Source organism: Tachypleus tridentatus, chromosome 13 (assembly GCF_004210375.1).
Source record: "Tachypleus tridentatus isolate NWPU-2018 chromosome 13, ASM421037v1, whole genome shotgun sequence".
Lineage (NCBI taxonomy): Eukaryota > Metazoa > Arthropoda > Merostomata > Xiphosura > Limulidae > Tachypleus > Tachypleus tridentatus.
The window spans coordinates 164375874-164394997 of NC_134837.1; the positions used below are offsets into that span (position 1 = coordinate 164375874).

A 19124-nucleotide genomic window follows, 5' to 3' on the forward strand; every position below is an offset into this window, starting at 1 on the left:
GAGGTAATGAACATAATCATACACTATGATCCCTTTAGTTTATTCACCCAATGGATTTTCGGTATTTATCATGTCAAGTTTTAGTCATGATCTGTTTTATTACTTCAGCTAATAATCATTTTACCATCTTATAGTCCTAGTGTTGCTGAAGCTTTTTTATTATTATTGATAGAAATAAATGTCTCAATTTCACAATCAACCTACAAAGCCACCGACCTCTTACAGGATGGAAAGGATTTAACTTTTCAATGAAGAAACCAACAAAGTCATCAAAGACAGGATACCTGGGACTAGCTTATCACTAATTATGGCTAAACCCATGGAAGAAGATGCATTGCTTTCCAACTCTCACGTGGGAGAAATCATTGCATCTATCACGAGATTAGCTTTGCGATTCTAAAGGTCTTGCATTCGATGACAGAAAGTCTTTCCTACGCTGAAGAGACTAACATTTCTATGTCAGTAGAGTCAAAATCGTAACCCACGCCACAACTGTTGAAGAAACTAGCTTGCTCACAAATCAACAGCCTTCATAATTACTGCTGTAGAAATTAGCCAAAGAAAGCTTGATGAGGATCAGATCACCTTATCATGTCCCATTAGATGTGTCATGGAAACAATACAAGATAGGTAGATATCTCTGATAGGATCACTTTATCTCTAAAGACAAAAATATTTTTCCAAGAAGACACAGGCATAATAGTCACACAGTGGATGTTAACCATCATTGTTTAGTGACTAACTCCTGGTAATTCAGATAAGGTAGTCGACTTATTGGACTTACCCATTACTATCATTATTCTGTTTGGAATTTAAAATCAATACAGGGGTATACATTTTGATAATGGGCGTTTGTGGGGCTAAAGCCCGATGAAGCACTAATTCTATAGTCATGGCCGAGGAGTGACCAAAGAACAAACTCAGCAGATATCGAGGGCGAGCTCCGAAGAAAGCCACTCAACTTTCCCATGTTCGAGTAGATGTTGGTGTTGAAAAAGTACACCGCCAGAAGAAGACTACCAAATACACAAAGATGTGGGCTGTCTACAACTAAGGAGAGAATAAGCTAAGGTGGAGGGCAAACCCTCCTATTTTATTTGAGGAGAAGATGCAGCGTCTACAGGTGCTATTCGGTAGTGAGAGAGCCATTGTAAAATACCACGAAGATCGTAAAATCGTGGTAATAGACAACTGCAGAACAACTGTGGCTCTGGAGAATTTGTTGACGGAGTTACGGTGAGAAAGAGGGTGAAACCTTGACCAACTCTAGGTAAGTGCGTACTTCAAATATCTGTAATTATTAATTTGTTGCAGTATCCAGCATGTCCAGGTGATTAAGACATTCGACTCATAATCCCAGAATCGCAGGTTCATATCCCCGTCACACCAAACATGATCACTCTTTCGGTCGTTGGGTGTTATAATGAGACGGTCAATTCCTCTATTCGTTGGTAAAAGAGTAGCCGAAGAGTTGGCGGTTGGTGGTGAGGACTAGCTGCCTTCCCTCTTGTCTTACGTTGCTAAATTAGAGACATCTAACGCAGATAGCCCTCGTGTATCTTTGCGCGAAATTAAAACAAACCAATCAAAAACCAAACTAAACTGATCATTTGTTACAATTTAAATAATGTAGTGTTTCGAAGGTATATAATTATTCTATAAGCATTCTGTTTCTCACACAGTGTATGAATGTAAGAGAGATAGCGGTGTTAGTACGTTTTTTCTGGGGGGGGAGGGTGTATGTTTTATTGTATATTCTTTTTGGGGCTTGTATATTTTTGTATTTTAATTTCAGGATGCCCTCTGTCCTTTAGATACCTGAGTGTTCGAGGTAGAAAAGGGCTTAGCAGTTTTGTTTGTGGTAAATTGTGTGTGTGTATATACATATCTATATTTTATGTAAGTATGTGTTATTTTGTTTTCGTAATTGTATGCAAACGCTCTCTCACGCCTATGGGCATGAACGATAGATCAGAGAGTTTAAGTTTTTTGCATGCGTATGTATGTGTTTTTAAGGTGTTTTACTCATTTTATTTTTACATTATTAAACGTGCTCCCTTGCTTTCTCGCATACACAAGAACGTGTATCAGTGAGGAGCTTAGTGGCAAATCTGCAGACTTGTATCGAAAAAACCGGATTTTGGGTACCTGTGATGAGCACAGCACAGATAGCTTACTGCGAACTTCAAGTTTAACAACAAATTAACAGTTACTCTTCCTCTAGTATTAACTTTTGTACTGATTAATAAAGGTGTTTTTGTTTGTTGTACGTACAAAATTACTGCTTCTGATATAGCTTTTTAAAAGTTTCTGGTGTTACCTTCTGTATGTAACAATTTCCAGTTTTTATTTTCATCTTATCATATATACATATATATATATAGAGAGAGATTATTAAAATCTGTAGAAGGCTTATATTATTTCCTGTGTTTTCATAAGTGTTCAATGTTCATAATATATTATGTTCTTTGTTAAAATGCCTTACTTGTGTGAATAATTTTGATTATATATATATATATATATATATACATGCATACATACATATAGAATGTCAATGTTATTTAGTAAAGGATCACTTGGGCTTTCACATTTATTATCTGGGTTAATGTTTTGAATATAACAAAGATAAAAGCTTATAAAACATTTACATTTTATTTGTAATTTGTTCAAATCAGGAAATATAATTTAAAGGGAAGTAAATTTGTTTTGCACTTTATTATTATGTCCTACTTTTAATAAATGTGTAAAATGACATTTACGAACATTTATAACAGCACTCAGGAAATTTTTAAATTTTCGTAGTTCATTTATTTAAACTGTATATAATAATGTACCATAATGTTTGGGGACAACAATGGACTTGTTGGTCCAACTTGGCTGTCACTTCCTGTAAATGAAACTAAACCTTTTGAATAAGTAAACAAATATACCATAATTATCAAACTTTCGATTAAATTTACTGGCTGCACAGCATCTGACAGAAACCCATTCCAAAGGTACACCACCATATTAGAAAACTAAAACTGTCTTAGAAGTTAGATGAAGATGACTCCAACCCTGCAACATTTATATATGTGTTTCCTATTTCAACCATGCTCACCATTAAGTATGAAAAAAGATGATATATCAGCACTTTTAATTTCCTTTACAGTCTTAAATATCTCAATCTGATTCCCTGTAACTCTTCTTTTATCAAAAGAAAACTGATCAACCAATACACTAAGATGCCTTCCTTTCATGGAGCTGCTAAGATTATTTCCAATCAGATTATATTTATAATTCAAATTATGATAACCCACATGTATGATCTTGCAATTATTATAATTAAAGCCCATTTGTCCAACTTAATAAATGTTTTAAATTCTTTTGTAAAGCAGCAGTATCCTCCTTACAGCCAGTAACACCTGAGGCTTTAATGTCATCAACAAATTTAAGTGATCTATTAGCCATTCCTTCATCTATGTCACTGATGTAAATCAAAAAAGAGCAAAAGCTCTAATATTGAGCCCTGAGGTACCCTACTTGTGACATTAATCAAGTGTGACTGAACTCCATTTATAAGATCTTTCTGCTTTCTTCCATCAATCCATTCTTTTATTCACTTAGCTAACTTATCCTCCACACATATGGAAGTAATGTTTCTACAAACATTTCGTGTGGCTCTTTGTGAAATGCTTTCTAAAAACTCATACATACCAAAGCTACACCCTTACCCTCATTTTCAAAGAATACCAAAAAATGTGTAAAGCAGGATTTTCCTTTAGTGAAATCACATTGACTAGCCAATAAAATTCTAAACTTTCTTAAATAACTTTGCAATGCATCTTTTATCAGACTCTTCAAAACACTTTTTGCAACTGATTTAAGACTAATAGTCCCTTAATTACTGGGAGAAGTTTTTATGACTTCACTTGAAAAAAGTATTAACATTAGCCAACTTCCAATCATGTGGCATCTATTCACTATTCAAGAATTTACAAAAAACACTAGCAGTTGTTTCACATATCCAATAATTAACCTTCTTCAAAACCCTTGTGGAAGTATTACCTGGCCCATGAGCCTTATTGTTTTTTAACACTCCTACGAAAAGTGGGGCCTAATAGGCCCCAGAGCAACTTGAAAGGTTATTAATATTAGGCTAATAACTTTGTATTTAAATGAAATTGCCATTTAAATCCATTAATGAATGGATTAACGAGATTTCCACTGTCCCTATCTACTATCTAGCGAAACCACAGCCAGGGGAACGGGCTTGGAGAAATCAGGACTAGAAACTTCTTTTCGTAGGAGTGTTAAACTTTCCAGATTTTTCTTAACAAGTTTAGAATTAATGTGATCACCTTGTTTTCATGTGTCAACTGCTCAACCTGAGAAATACTTCTTAAACCTTCAGTAGCATGAACTGAAGAAAAAGCAGAATTTAATAACCTAGCCATTTCATAATCAATTATGAGCCTTATTTTATCACCCCTCAAGGGTCCTACCCTCATGTTAATAGTTTGTTTACCCTTAAGTATTTAAAGAAATTCTTACTATAAATTTTTACATTGCCAGCTAACTTTTTATCACACATCCTTTTTGATGTTCTAATTTCCTGTTTGACCAACTTTCTTGATCTTCTGTAATCTTCTATTTCTTATCATACCAGTCAATGTAAATTTCTTAAATTTGTGATGCATTTCTTTAATTATTTCTCTTATAGCCTGTGTGAGCCAGTCTAGTTCTTTGTTTTTTTTACTCACAGCTACACTTTCCCTTCTATAAGGAATATATTGAGTATGAAAACAGTTTATCTTTAAAAATTTTCTGAATTTAATCAGTGTCTCCAAGTAACTCAGCTGCCTAATTCACAACATATAAGTCTTACTGCATCTCTTCAAAATTTGATTTTTTTTAAATTTGTAGCCAAAGTATCACTATTCCTTATCTTGATATGCAGCAAAACATCAAAGCTAGTGGAGTAATGATCACTTACACTCAAATGGTTCACAATTTACACATTCTTAACTATTTCTATATTAGAAATTGACGTTAAGTCTAAAATGTAAGATTGTTTCTAGTAGGTTCTTTGACCAATTAGTGAAGAAAACTATTTTAAATATTTTTCAAAAATCTTATTCCCTTATGCTTATTTCCCAATCTATATGCCTAACTTAAAATCATCCATAACTATGACTTCATTAACAACTGAAATCTTAACCTCACTATAAAGGTTGTCGTTAATGTCATCAGTATCATCTGGTGATCTTTAACAAATTCCCACTTAGTTTTTTTTCTCTTTATAGAAACCTAAATGGATTTTATCTCCTTGTTATCTTTGATATCCTGAACTTCAACACGATATACCTCACATTTTACATACAGAGCCACTCCTTGCCCTCTATTTAGTGCTCTATCCCTATTAAATAACCTATTACCTGGTATTTCAACAATTTTGCCGTCATTAAAATTATGTACATTTAACCATGTTTCAGTTATTCCTTTTTATCAAAATTCTCCATTCCTACCATCACCATAAAGCCAACTGTTTCATTTCTTATACTTCTTTCATTACAATAGTAATAATTAAGCCTACCCTTAAAACTACCTCCATTCTCTTTTTATATACTAAACTTTTTTCTGCATAGTATTTTTTGTGTGTTATTTATTCTGACCTTTACAATTACCTAGTCTAAGTTTAAAATTTCCCTTACATATGTGTTAATAGGCCTTGCCAACAAGCCAGTTCCTACCCTATATGCAAAAACGGCTCGTTTGGGTTGAGAAAATATTTTACATAGAAGGTCGAAACGTTGTTTGCTCTTCTATGTAAAATATTTTCTCAACCCAAACAAGCTGTTTTTGCATATATATTTCTCTACAAGTGGGTTTTCTCAACATCACTGATCACAGTTCCTACCCTATTTAATTGTAAACATCCATTGCAAAAAGCTACCATTAAACTGATCCCACATGACCAACCAGACAATCTGCCCATCCTTAAGGATTATTCACATTTCATTTACTCCCATTTAGTCTAATGTAATCATATACCAAAAAAAGTATTTTATATTTTGCCTGTAAACTTGTTATGCCCCTTTATTGTGAATGAAAAACTTTAAAATATTATTATAAATTCTTGAAAACAAACAAAGTGTTGTTATGTGATACATTTATAGAATATATGTGTATGTATATAAAAAATATCAGTGTGTGAATGTTTTGAAAGTCTATGGTTTTGTAAACAGTATAAATACAAAAAATACTTTGTTTCTTAAACTACTAGAAAGTGACTGTTTTATCTAAACCTTATTCTATGTCTGACAACCTGCTGATTGTTTTTATTTTTTTTATTCCCATTTCATCTATGGCTAGTGTGGGGAAAGTTAACTGACATGTACTATCCTTACATATTAACTTAAGCTTAGCATTCAAACCTAGTAACCTATTTATAATTTCATCCAACAGTTTGTATTTGGTTGTTTTCCTGACATGATTAATATACGGCTCTTTTCTTTATATACTTCATCAATCCCTTGCACTTATTAGTTAGCTTTTCTGACCTATTTTCTCCTACATCATTACCCCTTATGTTTACAAAAAAAAACTGCATAATTTAGTAGCCCCCTGTATTTTATCCTTTTCTATGTCAGTTATATCCTCCACCCATACCCATAGGTAGCATAATCAGGTTCTTTTCTCCCTATTTATCTTACAAACTATTTTAACCACACACCTCATCAAAGAATCACCTATAACTTCCTTAGGTATATCATCCATATTCTCTTTTGTCCCGTTGGTTTTCCTTCCCTCCTGTAGTTCCTCACCTGCACAAGCCAAAGACTGAAATTTGTTGCTCAATAGAACACGCTTGTTACAATTAAATCCACTACTTTTAGCCCTAATAATATTATTTTCTTTTCCTTAAAGCCATTGTTTGCTGATGTATCCCTTGCATGTAAATGCTTAAGTTCTTGAAATTCTGGTGCAGTTTTCTACAGTTTAAACTTCTCTGTTACTACTACTTCAATTAGGATAGCCTCCATTCTGCAAATTCTACAAAAAAGATTGCATAGATTTACAGCTAGTTTCCTTAAAATTGCATACCACTTTAAAGCAGTATTATAAATATTTGAAATAGGTTTTATTTATACAAAAGCTTTTGAACTTTTACTTCCTAAATGCTATGTAAAAATTATGTTAAATACATTTACACTTTTGATAACAAAAACTTGGGTTTCTTCAGTATTATTTATCAGCTAGAAGACATCAGTTTGTGTAAGTAATATGGAGATTTTATAAATAAGAATTTTGGACATATACATAATACACTTTAATTTTTGAGATTTTGTACAATTGTCACATTTGATAAATATATATATATTAAAGCTTCATTTTAAGAAGAAAAACAATTGGTGAATCCATAGTTGTTACCAGCTAGAAGGCGCCAAATTTTATTTGCCACACACAATTTTTAATGCTTTCACATCAAAAGACTGCAGTTCTAAAATGTTACTTGATATCTAAAACACAGTGTAGTGTAAACTTTAGTATTGAAACAATATATATATATATATTTGTGTTGCAAAAGTTGATTTATAAAACTATTTTTCTTATAGTTATTATTCTAAATCCTGAATATTTATCGTATGTACCATATAATGTGTTTAAAATATATTTTATTTATATGAAGGTTTTCTAAACTTCCAAAACTATGTCATCATGGGCTTCATATATTCTTCAAAAAATAGTCCAAAAAGGTCATCTAAATACGTCCCTCAAAAATATTCACTACAAACAAGTTGCCAGTTTCACTTCAACTAGAAACAACTGCTATGATGTCATTGTAGTAGGTGGAGGGCATGCTGGAACAGAAGCAGCCACTGCTGCTGCAAGGATGGGCTGTAAAACCATATTACTCACCCACAAAGTTGACACAATTGGTAAGAAATACAAGTTAAAAATTAAATTTGAAAGTTGTAAAATGAAAAACACTTCATTATGAACAATTATGATGTTTTAATTTTAAAAGAACTGAAGTTCATTTTGACAAAAAATTAGAATTACATAAAATTATGCCAACAAAATATTAGTTGTAAATGAATGTGTCAAATAAAAAGTGTATTAAGTATAAATTAAAAGGAATTTTTTCTTTTGTGTAAAATGACTTGAAGAATAATAAAAGCTACAGCAAAAGTTCCATTTTGTTATTTTTTTCTCTGCTTATTATACTGTAGTGTTAGTTGGTTTGTTAATTTTACTCTTTTAAGATTTTTGTAAAACTTCACAGTAAGATGTATTAGAAGTATTACATTCAGTTTTTTTTAATTTACATTTGTATTAGATTTGACATTTGATTAGTCCATGTTTGATATTTTTATCTTGATAAAGATTATATAAGGAACTTTTGTTCTTGAATAGCATATCTGGGTAAAATATATACTATATAATGTACTATAATGCTAATAAGTTGTATGTGTACAACTTAAGATTTTTTTTTGCCTTATTAGTACATTGTAATTTGGATTAACTTTAACTGATTCAATTACTTCAAAGTTTCAGGAATTCATAGACTTTAAAATTATAATGACAGATTATAAACCTACAATCTTTTGTGTGAGAAGTTCTAAACATTTTTTTTTTAAATACCAGATGTTAAATAGTACTATAATTCTCTGTGTTAAGGTTGACCTCTGAGCAAAATTAAAAAAAATATATATATTTATAATTCTGGTATAGGAGAGATGTCATGCAACCCAGCTTTTGGAGGAATTGGTAAAGGACACTTAATGAAGGAGGTAGATGCTTTGGATGGTATTTGTGGAAGAATTTGTGGTAAGTTTTGATTGTAATTTTATGAATTAAAAGGAGAGAAATTACTACACAGAAGAATGTAAATGTGTTTTCTGTAACATATGTTCAGTAAAATGCTGGTTTTAAAATGTTTCAATTTGTGAGATTTTGTTGATCAAATAGTAGAGAGATAGTTGTACCAGTTTTTCCACTTTTATTCTCTTCATTTTGTTGGGTCTAAGAAGACAGGAGACTGCCAACCAGCAACCAATCTTTCTCATCTATATTGGTTTCCAGATTTTCCAAGATTCACAAATGGCTCATTCATTCCTCTCTCAAATTTAGCATTTTTTGCTAGGATTGTGAATGTCCCAGTTTGATGTCGTCAGCTTTCATTTGTACATTTGTCATAGTGGTGACATCCCCCCACTGTTGGCATTTTTTGTGCACAGGGGTCAGATACTAATATTTAAGGTTATTACCTTCAGACTAGCATCAGCATCACATTAGTTCTGCCAAATCGTACAAGCTTTATTTCATCATCTCCATTACCTAGCACTCTGTACACACCATTCCATGGACAACTGATTACTGCTGGCACCACCTCGTCAATTCTCAGAATATCATATCTGGATTTTACTTTCAGAAACAATCAAGGGAGGCTTCATTATCAGAGCTGAGACATCTGTTCTTGCTCCTATGGAACAAGAAATCTGACTCCTATTCACCTCTCCTCTTACTGCATGCATGGTTCTTTTTCTTTTTGGGAATATGGAACTTTATGCAACCACTGACTTGTGAACAGCAATTCACTGGATTTACCAGTTTCCATATTCAGGATAATACTTTTCAATCTCAAGGGATGATGGATCAGAAGAATTCCAAGATATGGGTTCCTCTGCTGCAACCTCATTCAGAAATCCATCTATTGACAAATATCTTGCTTCGTGGATGGTGCTTCACAGTGCATATCTTAAAATAAGAAATTCCAGAGTTTACACACAGATGACAATGCTTCCTTCAACAGTGTTTTACACATTTATCTCTTCATGATGTCTCATGGTCTTGGCTTATTAAGGGCAAAATGTTCAGGCTGCACCCCAATAATTCTGCTTTAATGTCTTGCATTTCCTGTCAGTGGAGTACTTAGTTGAGGGCTCTTTGTTTTCAAACCTTGGATCTTCTTTCTTGGGACTGCTCTTATCATATCACCCTGCTAGCTTGTAATACTCCACTGGTGATGAATTCTGTAGCAGTTCAGTTGTCTTAACCCAGACAGATTCTGCCAACAAAATGGATGCTGCATTGTGTGGTTTCCTGTTGGATTGGTTCTCGTTTTGAAACACCAATGATTGGTAGGTTGGCCATTTATTGGAACACCCAACTACAGGCAATTTAGTCTCCAGTAAGTCACTCTCTGGCTTTTGCAGTAGATACGTTCAGTCAGGACTGGACTGTATTACAGCTCTGGTTCTTTTCTCCAATTCATGATTTATTCCAGTGCATTGTTGAGTCCTGTCAATAGTACTGGACTGGAAGCTATACCCTGGATTATGCTTCTGCAGTACCTCGTTAGAGGTAGCCACAATCTGACATCATAAACCTGGCTATCCAGAAGCTCATGTTTCAGGCATAGAGGTTATGCAGTCCTTCTCATAACATCAGGGTTTAATTTCTAAGGTTATCATGTATCTGTTTCAGATTTTGCTTAGTCCTGTGTTGGTCATTTATCAACAGCAATGAGACACATTGGCAATAATGTATTAAGAAAAGGTTGAACTCATTTTGATCAGAAGTGCCACCCATAATTCATTTTTTGACCTGACTCTTGAGCATGGGCTTAGCATCTTCCACAATTGTTCCATATAAAATGACCTTATCAACTACCATTCAACACTTATGACAAAAATTCTTTGAGCTCTTACTACTCTTCAGCTTTCTTAAGTCATGTTGATTCTTTGTACCAAGTGGCCATTCTAATTACCTAACTAGTATATTAAGGTTACATTACATGCCCTTTTTCAACACTGTTTGTAACTTTAGCCTCTTGTGCTATCTGTCCCTTTACCTGAAAGTTTTTTTTTTGTTGCTGCTGACTTACAGACATTGCTGATCAGAATGGTTTGTACTAATTTAACACAGGACACTTTATCATTTTACCTATGGCCTCAGATCAGTTCTTTTTCCCTAAAAAAAGGAAAGAGGATAAATCCTTTTCATCAATTTATCACTTCTATGACCAATTATATTTCAATCATTTCTTATGCCCAGTGAGAGTCTTATAGGTTTTGTTGCCCATACTAATGCCTTTAGAGATGCTAGACAACAACTTTTTATTCATTGTGATCCTTCAATTTCCCATGATTTATCCCTGGTTACCTTGACAAGGTGGGTTCGAAAATTGACTTGTATTACTTATTCTTGGGTATCTTTGAAGATGAGGTAACTTCTTTGAGTGATGGGAATGACATCTCATCAGATTCATAATGTTTCTATGTTCTTACCTGCCTGGTTGAATTGCCTGATGGAGGATATTATGTGGGCTGGTATGTGGACTTCTTACAAGTATTTTATCTTTCATTATATACATGATCTTTCTTTGAGGGTTTTTGACTACCAACTGTAGCTATCTGAACTGCTACTATTAGATTATACAGAGAGATGAGTATTTTCATTGCTATGCATCCCTTCTTTACTTTTCAGGGTCCCTTTACTTCATTTTCACAGGATCAGGCAGGTGTGCTTTTATCAAACCTATTCCACACTAGCAACCACTAATTCATTATACTTTATCTAGGTCACACCGGACTCTGTACGTGTGAGGTATTCCACAAGACCACCTATAGGTTGACAAGGTGGTAGTACTATACTGTACTTGGCTGCCATTCATAGACCATTATGAGTAAATCATAACAAGATCCTGCCCATCTCTATCAATTATTGGATTGAATAAATTGGAGCCAGTTTCCTTTTAAAAATTTAGGGAACTTGGTTCACCTTTTGCACTGTTTCCAGAGCACTGTTCCTCAGTGCATCAGGTTCTACTAGTTGAGTTAGGGATTTCTTACCATACTCTGTTTCCAGTTACTGGTGTGGTAGAGAGAGGCTTTTCCTCCAGAATGTTTGAATGAATTTCCTCTATTCTTGGAGAAGAGGGTGAAGTTGGGGGACTCTCCTACCTGGGTCTCTGGATGATTTTTTCCAAGTATTGGTAGGAAAGGCACCAGTCTGCATAGGAGCTTACCCTTAGTGCTGGTTCAGTATGTTATTCATGGAAGATGGTCCATTGTCTACTTGTAATTCCAATTGCAGAGTGATCCCATCCTGGGCTCTTGGTTGAGCACAATTTGTTTTATGTCCTCTTCACATTTCCAGGGACAAATGAAATTTACCTTGCGTACATGGTTAGGGAGTAAGGATGAATGTTCATAATTTCAGGCTGGATGAATTTTATTTTTTTATATTGAGTAAATCATAGAAGATTCCATCATTCTGAGCATTGGCTGTTGTTTTTCAGACTTCTTCAGGTAAAGCAGAAGATTTGTCCACTTGTTCATGCTCACCTTCTTGTGATTCTGGTAGCTTGAAACACACCATTCTGTGGCTACAGATTGAGATCCACTCATAAATACACACACACACATATATATATATACATATTGTGGTCCAATTGCTCTAGCCACCAACATGGTATATAGGGACCATGGCCCTATAATTTCAACCCTGAGTAACAGAGCTTTGGCTATCTAGTTGGAACCTGGCCAGTAGTGATGACAAATCATGTAATATTCCACCCACAATATATGAATTAAGTTTTATGTGAAGAGTATACCTTCATGTGTTCTTGCTTTTAAACAGTGAACTGTTTTGTCAGTAAAATTAGCCTGTTTGATCTTAGTGTTATTACATCAACCTTTTGTGGTTCTTATTTTGGATTATTCATTCCTTGGAACTCATTCTTTCAGTATGACTTTTCATCTTCTACTTTTACTTGTTAGACTAAACAACTTATTAGACTGGCATATAGATCCCTACCTCATGCATCTCAGTATCTTTTCTGTTATTATCTCACCATGTTCAACATCTTACTTTTCCTCTGGCAGCTCATCTTTGTCTTCCTTTGAAGGACATAATCCTGTCTGGCAGGTGGACTCAACAAAACTCATTCATCTCTCGTTGCCTTCATCATGTCGCTGTTCTTTCCTCATCAAGATATTGCATTCTAGCTGTTGCCATTCTAATGTAACAGTTCAACTAAGATTTGTTAAGTTTACTTTTCTTCCTGTCCTGCACAGTTATCTCTCTTATAGGTAGGGGATCCTACTCATTTGTAAATGGTGCCTGGGCAGGTATACTTATTGCTAACAGTTTTAAAATCTACAAATCTATCAATTTACCTTTTTCTAAGCCTATAACACACACTGTTGAAATGGGGTGTTCTATAAGAACACTAATATGTTCACCTCATGGTATATTGGGTTGTAATTATGCTCTTTCCAGGCTATACTAACTCATGGACTATAATCAATATAAAAAATATTGCTGCCCATTCCTACTATTCCTTCACTTGAATAAATCAGGAAAGGTCTGCATTTACACATCAGATTACCACAGTCATTCATTGTACAATCTCCAGTATAACATTCCTCCAGCCTACCCACCTTGTTTTCTCCCTTTCTTCTGCAAGTGGAATACAGAAGTCCTTACCACTCACCTGTTCCTAACAACTGGGGTGGTGGACAGTGGAAGCTTCCTTCTGAGGGTGTTGAATCCCATTGATTAGAGAGTAAGGTGGTGGTATTCTGCCAGTGCACATGGTGTAAATCTTCCCATTGACTCTTAAATCAGAGTAGTTCCACCAAAATGTGTTTTACTCTTCTGGTTGAGACCCCTTATTCTGCAATCACCTGGATGTTAGTATCCAGATGGTAGGTTTTGGATTAGGAATGGACTAGCCAAAATAAGTCCTCATGCATGTGTTTTTTAAATTTCTTGTTCTACCATAAACAAATGTACTAGTTGGTTGGGGTATTTCCTAGCATACCTCCTCCATCAAATTGAGGTTTAGGAGTTTGATGTAATATATGGAGTTGGACCAGGAAGTCTGTTTATTTTGTTAAATTTGAGTGAATCATTACACAGGCACTTCCATACCTACTATTACTAACTTGGTGTGTTCCCAAGTGTTTGGTGTTGGTTGTGGATTTTTGCACATTTGCCCTGTCAAGCCAAATGGGATGGAACATTCTGTTTTATCTCAAAAACTTGAGGTGAGGATTGGGAGATAAATATCTGATGCTGCATAATTTTGAACTGGAGTTGACCCACTGTGTACAGACTGATGCACTCTAGCCATTCTACACCATGGGGCACATCTGTTCCATTTTCCTCATCATTACTATATTTTGTTAGAGACCCTTTATCCTGTCTTCAGCTGGATTTTGATTCCCAGGTGTTGATGTTGGGTGTTGAGCTAGATCAACAAACACATATACGTTAATGAAGGTGCTCCAACTAATTTCCACCCACTCAGGCAACACTTATTACATTATTGGATGAAGAGTATACCTGGTACACTCAGTATTAAGAAGTTTAAACTTCATCAGAACACTAAGAATGGTGGTAATTTTTATCAAAAATTGCAGTGCTGTTGCCCTTGCCTTGTTTGGCAATAACAGAATTAGGTTGTTGGGATGCATCTTTTAGAGTAACAATTTCTTCATTAGAGATGGGAAAAATAGTTTTAAGATTATTAAAATTATAAAAGAAGTACAGAATAATATTATAAAATTTAGTTTCAAAGTGAATTTTGCTTGATTGGTATTCCTTAAGTTTACATAAAATAGAAAAAGATTTCAGAGACTTGTGTGTAGATTCAAAGGGTGTAAATAATCAACGTGCTTAAGTTTAGAGAGTGATAATGTAATTTGTGCCCTTCCCCTGGGCAACTTTGCATGGAAAATTCAGCTGAATGGAACTAAAGCTAGAAAATAAGGCAGTTTGACTTACAAGATTTAAAGAGCTTATAGTCTGGATATTTTCATGTCTAGGTATTTTTGTGCATCTTTTTTTATAAGGAAATTAAAGTTTCTGCCCAATGTACCCATGTTGACACTGATTTGTTCACTATGAGCTGGAAGTGTGGATATTAGTTTAAATATATCTATCACACAAAAAATAGTATTCCATTGACCTGAGTACTGTTGAATACTTTTGAAGATTAATGACTTTTTACATTTATATAACATATGACTATTCAAAACCAAAAATAATGGAATGATAATCAAATAAGGAACAGTCTTAATATACTATAATTAAATTAAAAAATCGATTTTTGAAAATGCATCTTCATGAAAGGTGATCATGGAACTTGAAGATTTGGGCATCTTCGTTTATGACACTGACGGAAGAGAAGACTGCTTTTACAATAATCAGTGCTCTTCTCTTGTGTATAAGATCATATTATGGAATCTTGGATCAAACAGTCATGCTTTCTGTAGAAATTTTGTTGTTTATTCACAGTAGAAGAAAGAATTAAATACAACAGTTTACTTACATTTGAATAAGGAGTTTCAGTTATGTATCTTTCAAATAAATTAGGTTTTGAAAATGTTTGTGTTTAATTTTTTATATCAGAATAAAATAAAAATAAAATTTATATTTTATATTCAGTAACAATGTGTCATCTGGATCAGTGCAATATTAGTTATTTAACTGCCAAATTTTGGCACTTCTCCTTTGATAAAATAATTTTTTCATTTAGTTATATTTTTATTTGTGTGACTTTGTATTTAGCTATAGTAGCAGATAGTGTGACTTGTGTTTCTGACTTTTAAATACATGCTTTTATTTATTGTGTGTGAATAGTGAAGTATTCCACGAATTAAAAAATCACAAAACCATATGCTGCTACATACCATATATTCCCGACATCAGCAGAAAAATAACTAACATTTGGCAAAAAGTAGTAACAAAATATGGCATTCCAGTTAATACCAAATTTATTCAAAAACCAGGCACAAAAATAAGGTCTATACTATGTAAAAACTACACTGACAAACACCACACCAACATTATTTTCAAAATACAATGTGATAACTACCATGACATCTCTGTTGGAGAAACAAGTAGAAAAATGGAAACCAGATTCAAAGAACATAAAAAGTCACCTTCACACGTTTTCGAACACTGCAAGTCAAATGAACACAACATAACCATAAAAAACACCCAAATACTAAATAAAGAAACAAACATAAACAAATGCAAAATTAAAGAAGCCATACATATACAAGAACTCAAGCCCAAAATAAACCAGAACACCTTTATACCTATATTAATAAATATATCCAACATTTAAACATGCTCTCTACATTCCTACATTCAGTTACGCAACCCCCTTCAAATATGTGGTCAGTTATCGGTCAGTTATCTCTTCCTTTCTTTGTGAACCTGATGATGACCAAAGAAGGTTGAAACATTGTTTGCTCCTCTACATAAAAAATTTTCTCAACTCATACCAATTGTTTCTACATAAATATTTTTCTCTACAAGTGGGTTTTCTTGTCATTTCAAATAGTGAAGTATATAACTGTTTTTTCAAGCAACTGGTTTAATAAATTTGGGTGTAAGACTGTATGCAATTGCATTTTTTTTTATCTCCTTGATCACAACAGAATCATCATCAGCTTCAAAGTTGGTGTATGGATAAGCTGTGCTAAAGGAGTATGTTGATCAACAGTGTTTGTGTCTGATGTGTTTTGATGATGATTCTAAGTAGAGTTAAAATGCTAGAATTTTCTCTACAAAGGAAATATTATTCTCTACTGGTGCAACAACATTTTTACTTGTGTTGCAAATCTTTTGGTCTGGTATACACAACTGGTTACAATTTTAAGAACCTTTTTAGCATTTTTTCTGTAGCATTACAGTAGTGCAGATATTCTGTATCAGCTTGTGATTTGGCAAAGAATGTTTTCAGATGTTTCTCTTAAGAAGTGAAGCTGCAACTGCGGTGATGGAACGTAAACCATGGACAATTGAAGTAATTTGTCATATTTTACTATGGATCCAAATGGCAGCAGCCACTTTCAACTTTCAAAGTATTTTTGGTTTACGAGATTCAACATGTGGACATAGCATCGTATGTGTGGCTCATGTTTAGTTGCAGCAGCTATAACAAGCATATTAAAAGCATTGTCCCTCACTGTTGGTGGTTTAACAGATATTTCCCACTCAGGCAAATCCTGGTTCATCACAGCTGCTGGATTCTTCTGTGTTTATGAAATATAGTTTTTAAGTTCTCACTTTTGTGAAATGAGATTGGCTATTATAGGGACATAAACCTCCATGGCCTTTGAAATCTATTCAACAGTATTTAGTGTCATTTTAGTAGTTTCAGCCAAATTTGCTTTTACTTAATATTTTACAATCTCATACATTTCAGGTGTTAGTCTTTCTGAGAAGTATTGTCTACTATGCATTGTGTATCTTTTGTCTAGAGTTAAAATTGTCCAATTTTCTTCTGCTTATGCCACTTAAGCCAGAGTTAAGCACCAGGTCAAATGTATTATCTTGACATAAGAAATATTTCACTTTGATCTTAACAACCCTTTATGTTTTCGACTAGAACAAGTTTAACAGTGTTGATTATTTAGTAGATATTACAAAATGATTGAAATTTTGTGGGTAGATCATTTTGATCAATCAGCCTTCAACCTGATTAGGTATCTGTGGTGATAATAATGAGCTTGAAGTTTGAGTTTGACTCTTCTGTATATTGTCCTTTGATGATGACAAACCATATATGTTGCCAAACTGGATCTGTTATCCCAGTGTTTTATTTTTGCACTGCACAAAATGCTGATAGCTGCAAACTTATCAACAGAATCATCTTTTAGCACCTTTTTTTCAGTGTAAAATGCTTTTAAACATTCTATTTGGTCCTTTTGTTCACAACAAACTCAAAGCTGTTTTTCTGCTTTTCCTCTATTTTGTTAGGGACACAACTTTTACAAGTCCTCAAGCTAAAATTAATATGGAATATTAAATAGGAACTTAACTTTTATGTGAAACTAGCTGAAAAATAGACTATTTCAAGCACTAAAGTAAATTTTTATTTTCCTTTTCTGGTACTTAAATATTAATCTTTTGAAGGCATGTCATTGAGAGTATAATTACAATTCTATAGTTACAACAACAAACAAAATGTAAGGTTTAAAGAAAGTGTTGGTGCTAAGAAATTTAAACTAAAGTTATAGTTATAGTTATAATTCATCAGGAATTGAACTAAAATTGCTTGAAGTAATTTCAAAATGTATCAAAAGTGTGCTGCTTTGCTTTTCTTGCTTGCTTAGGCTGTTCTATATCATGCCTTCACAACCAAATATTTTATAGCATAAATAAAAATATTTTAAGTTAAGGTTATTTTTGAAAGCAAATACAAGATTCATCAGTTTCGTTTTTTATGTTTGGTTTAGTAATAAATGCTATTTTTATGTAAATTTTAATTAAAATGTGTTTATAAGTTCATTGTTGCAATTTATATGTTCTGAATTCTGAGATTAAGCATGATTATGGCATATTATTTTTCCAACCTGTTTTTTACTCTTTGGAAATATTGTTCATCTGTTAGTTAAAGTGCTTTAATAAAATATCATTGTTTTTATTTTATGTCATAGATCACTCAGGAATTCAATATAAAATCCTTAACAGAAGAAAAGGACCAGCCGTATGGGTAAGCAAGATATTGATTGTTTGCTGTTTTTGTCAGTTTTTCACTTATATTTGATTAATACTCTGATTAATCATTTTTAGATGGATTACTTTGATACAAACTAATAAATATTTTAATTACATTTACTATTTAGCAGCTTACTGTAAAGAAAATCTAGAGCTGTTGAAAACATTACAGAATCTAATTTATTCACACTTTACAAATTTACGAAACTTTTCTATCAAATTGTGAGATTAATCATACCATAATAATGGTGTTTTCAAGTCCTGTGCTGTCATAATAACAGTTTTATGTGAAAGATGATGAGATATGTTTTAAACACATCTTGACAGACTTTCTACATATGCTACACTGTATATGAATGTTGACTTTCAAGCTTAAGCATACCAAAAGTACAGAAGTAGACTTGTAATTGAACAGAATACAGTAATTTCATTTTTTCAGCTAATTTTGTTTATGAATATGGCTCTTAATTTTGAGAAGATGCTAATGTAAGTGCATGAAACTTTCACATGTAAATTTGTCAGATTTGAATAATTAATTATTATTTTCTTTATGATATCAGGATGACTTTCTGTGGAATTGGACATTTTTGTATTTGCCACAGATAACCTTTATT

The 19124-nt window shown here is 33.3% G+C and overlaps 1 protein-coding gene across 3 annotated transcripts in view; it reads left to right on the forward strand.

Moving 5' to 3' along the window:
* Nucleotides 1-1691: 1691 nt before the first annotated feature.
* Nucleotides 1692-19124, forward strand: part of LOC143239845 (5-taurinomethyluridine-[tRNA] synthase subunit MTO1, mitochondrial) — a 77206-nt gene continuing 59773 nt past the window's right edge. For all 3 annotated transcript variants that reach the window (XR_013021402.1, XM_076481418.1, XM_076481419.1), the window contains exons 1-4: nt 1692-1899; nt 7673-7922; nt 8719-8814; nt 18450-18505. Coding sequence is in view for 2 of the 3 variants with exons in the window: in XM_076481418.1 (XP_076337533.1) it covers nt 7694-7922; nt 8719-8814; nt 18450-18505 (381 nt within the window). In the remaining variant the exon portion in view is untranslated. The remainder of the gene's footprint in view (nt 1900-7672; nt 7923-8718; nt 8815-18449; nt 18506-19124) is intronic.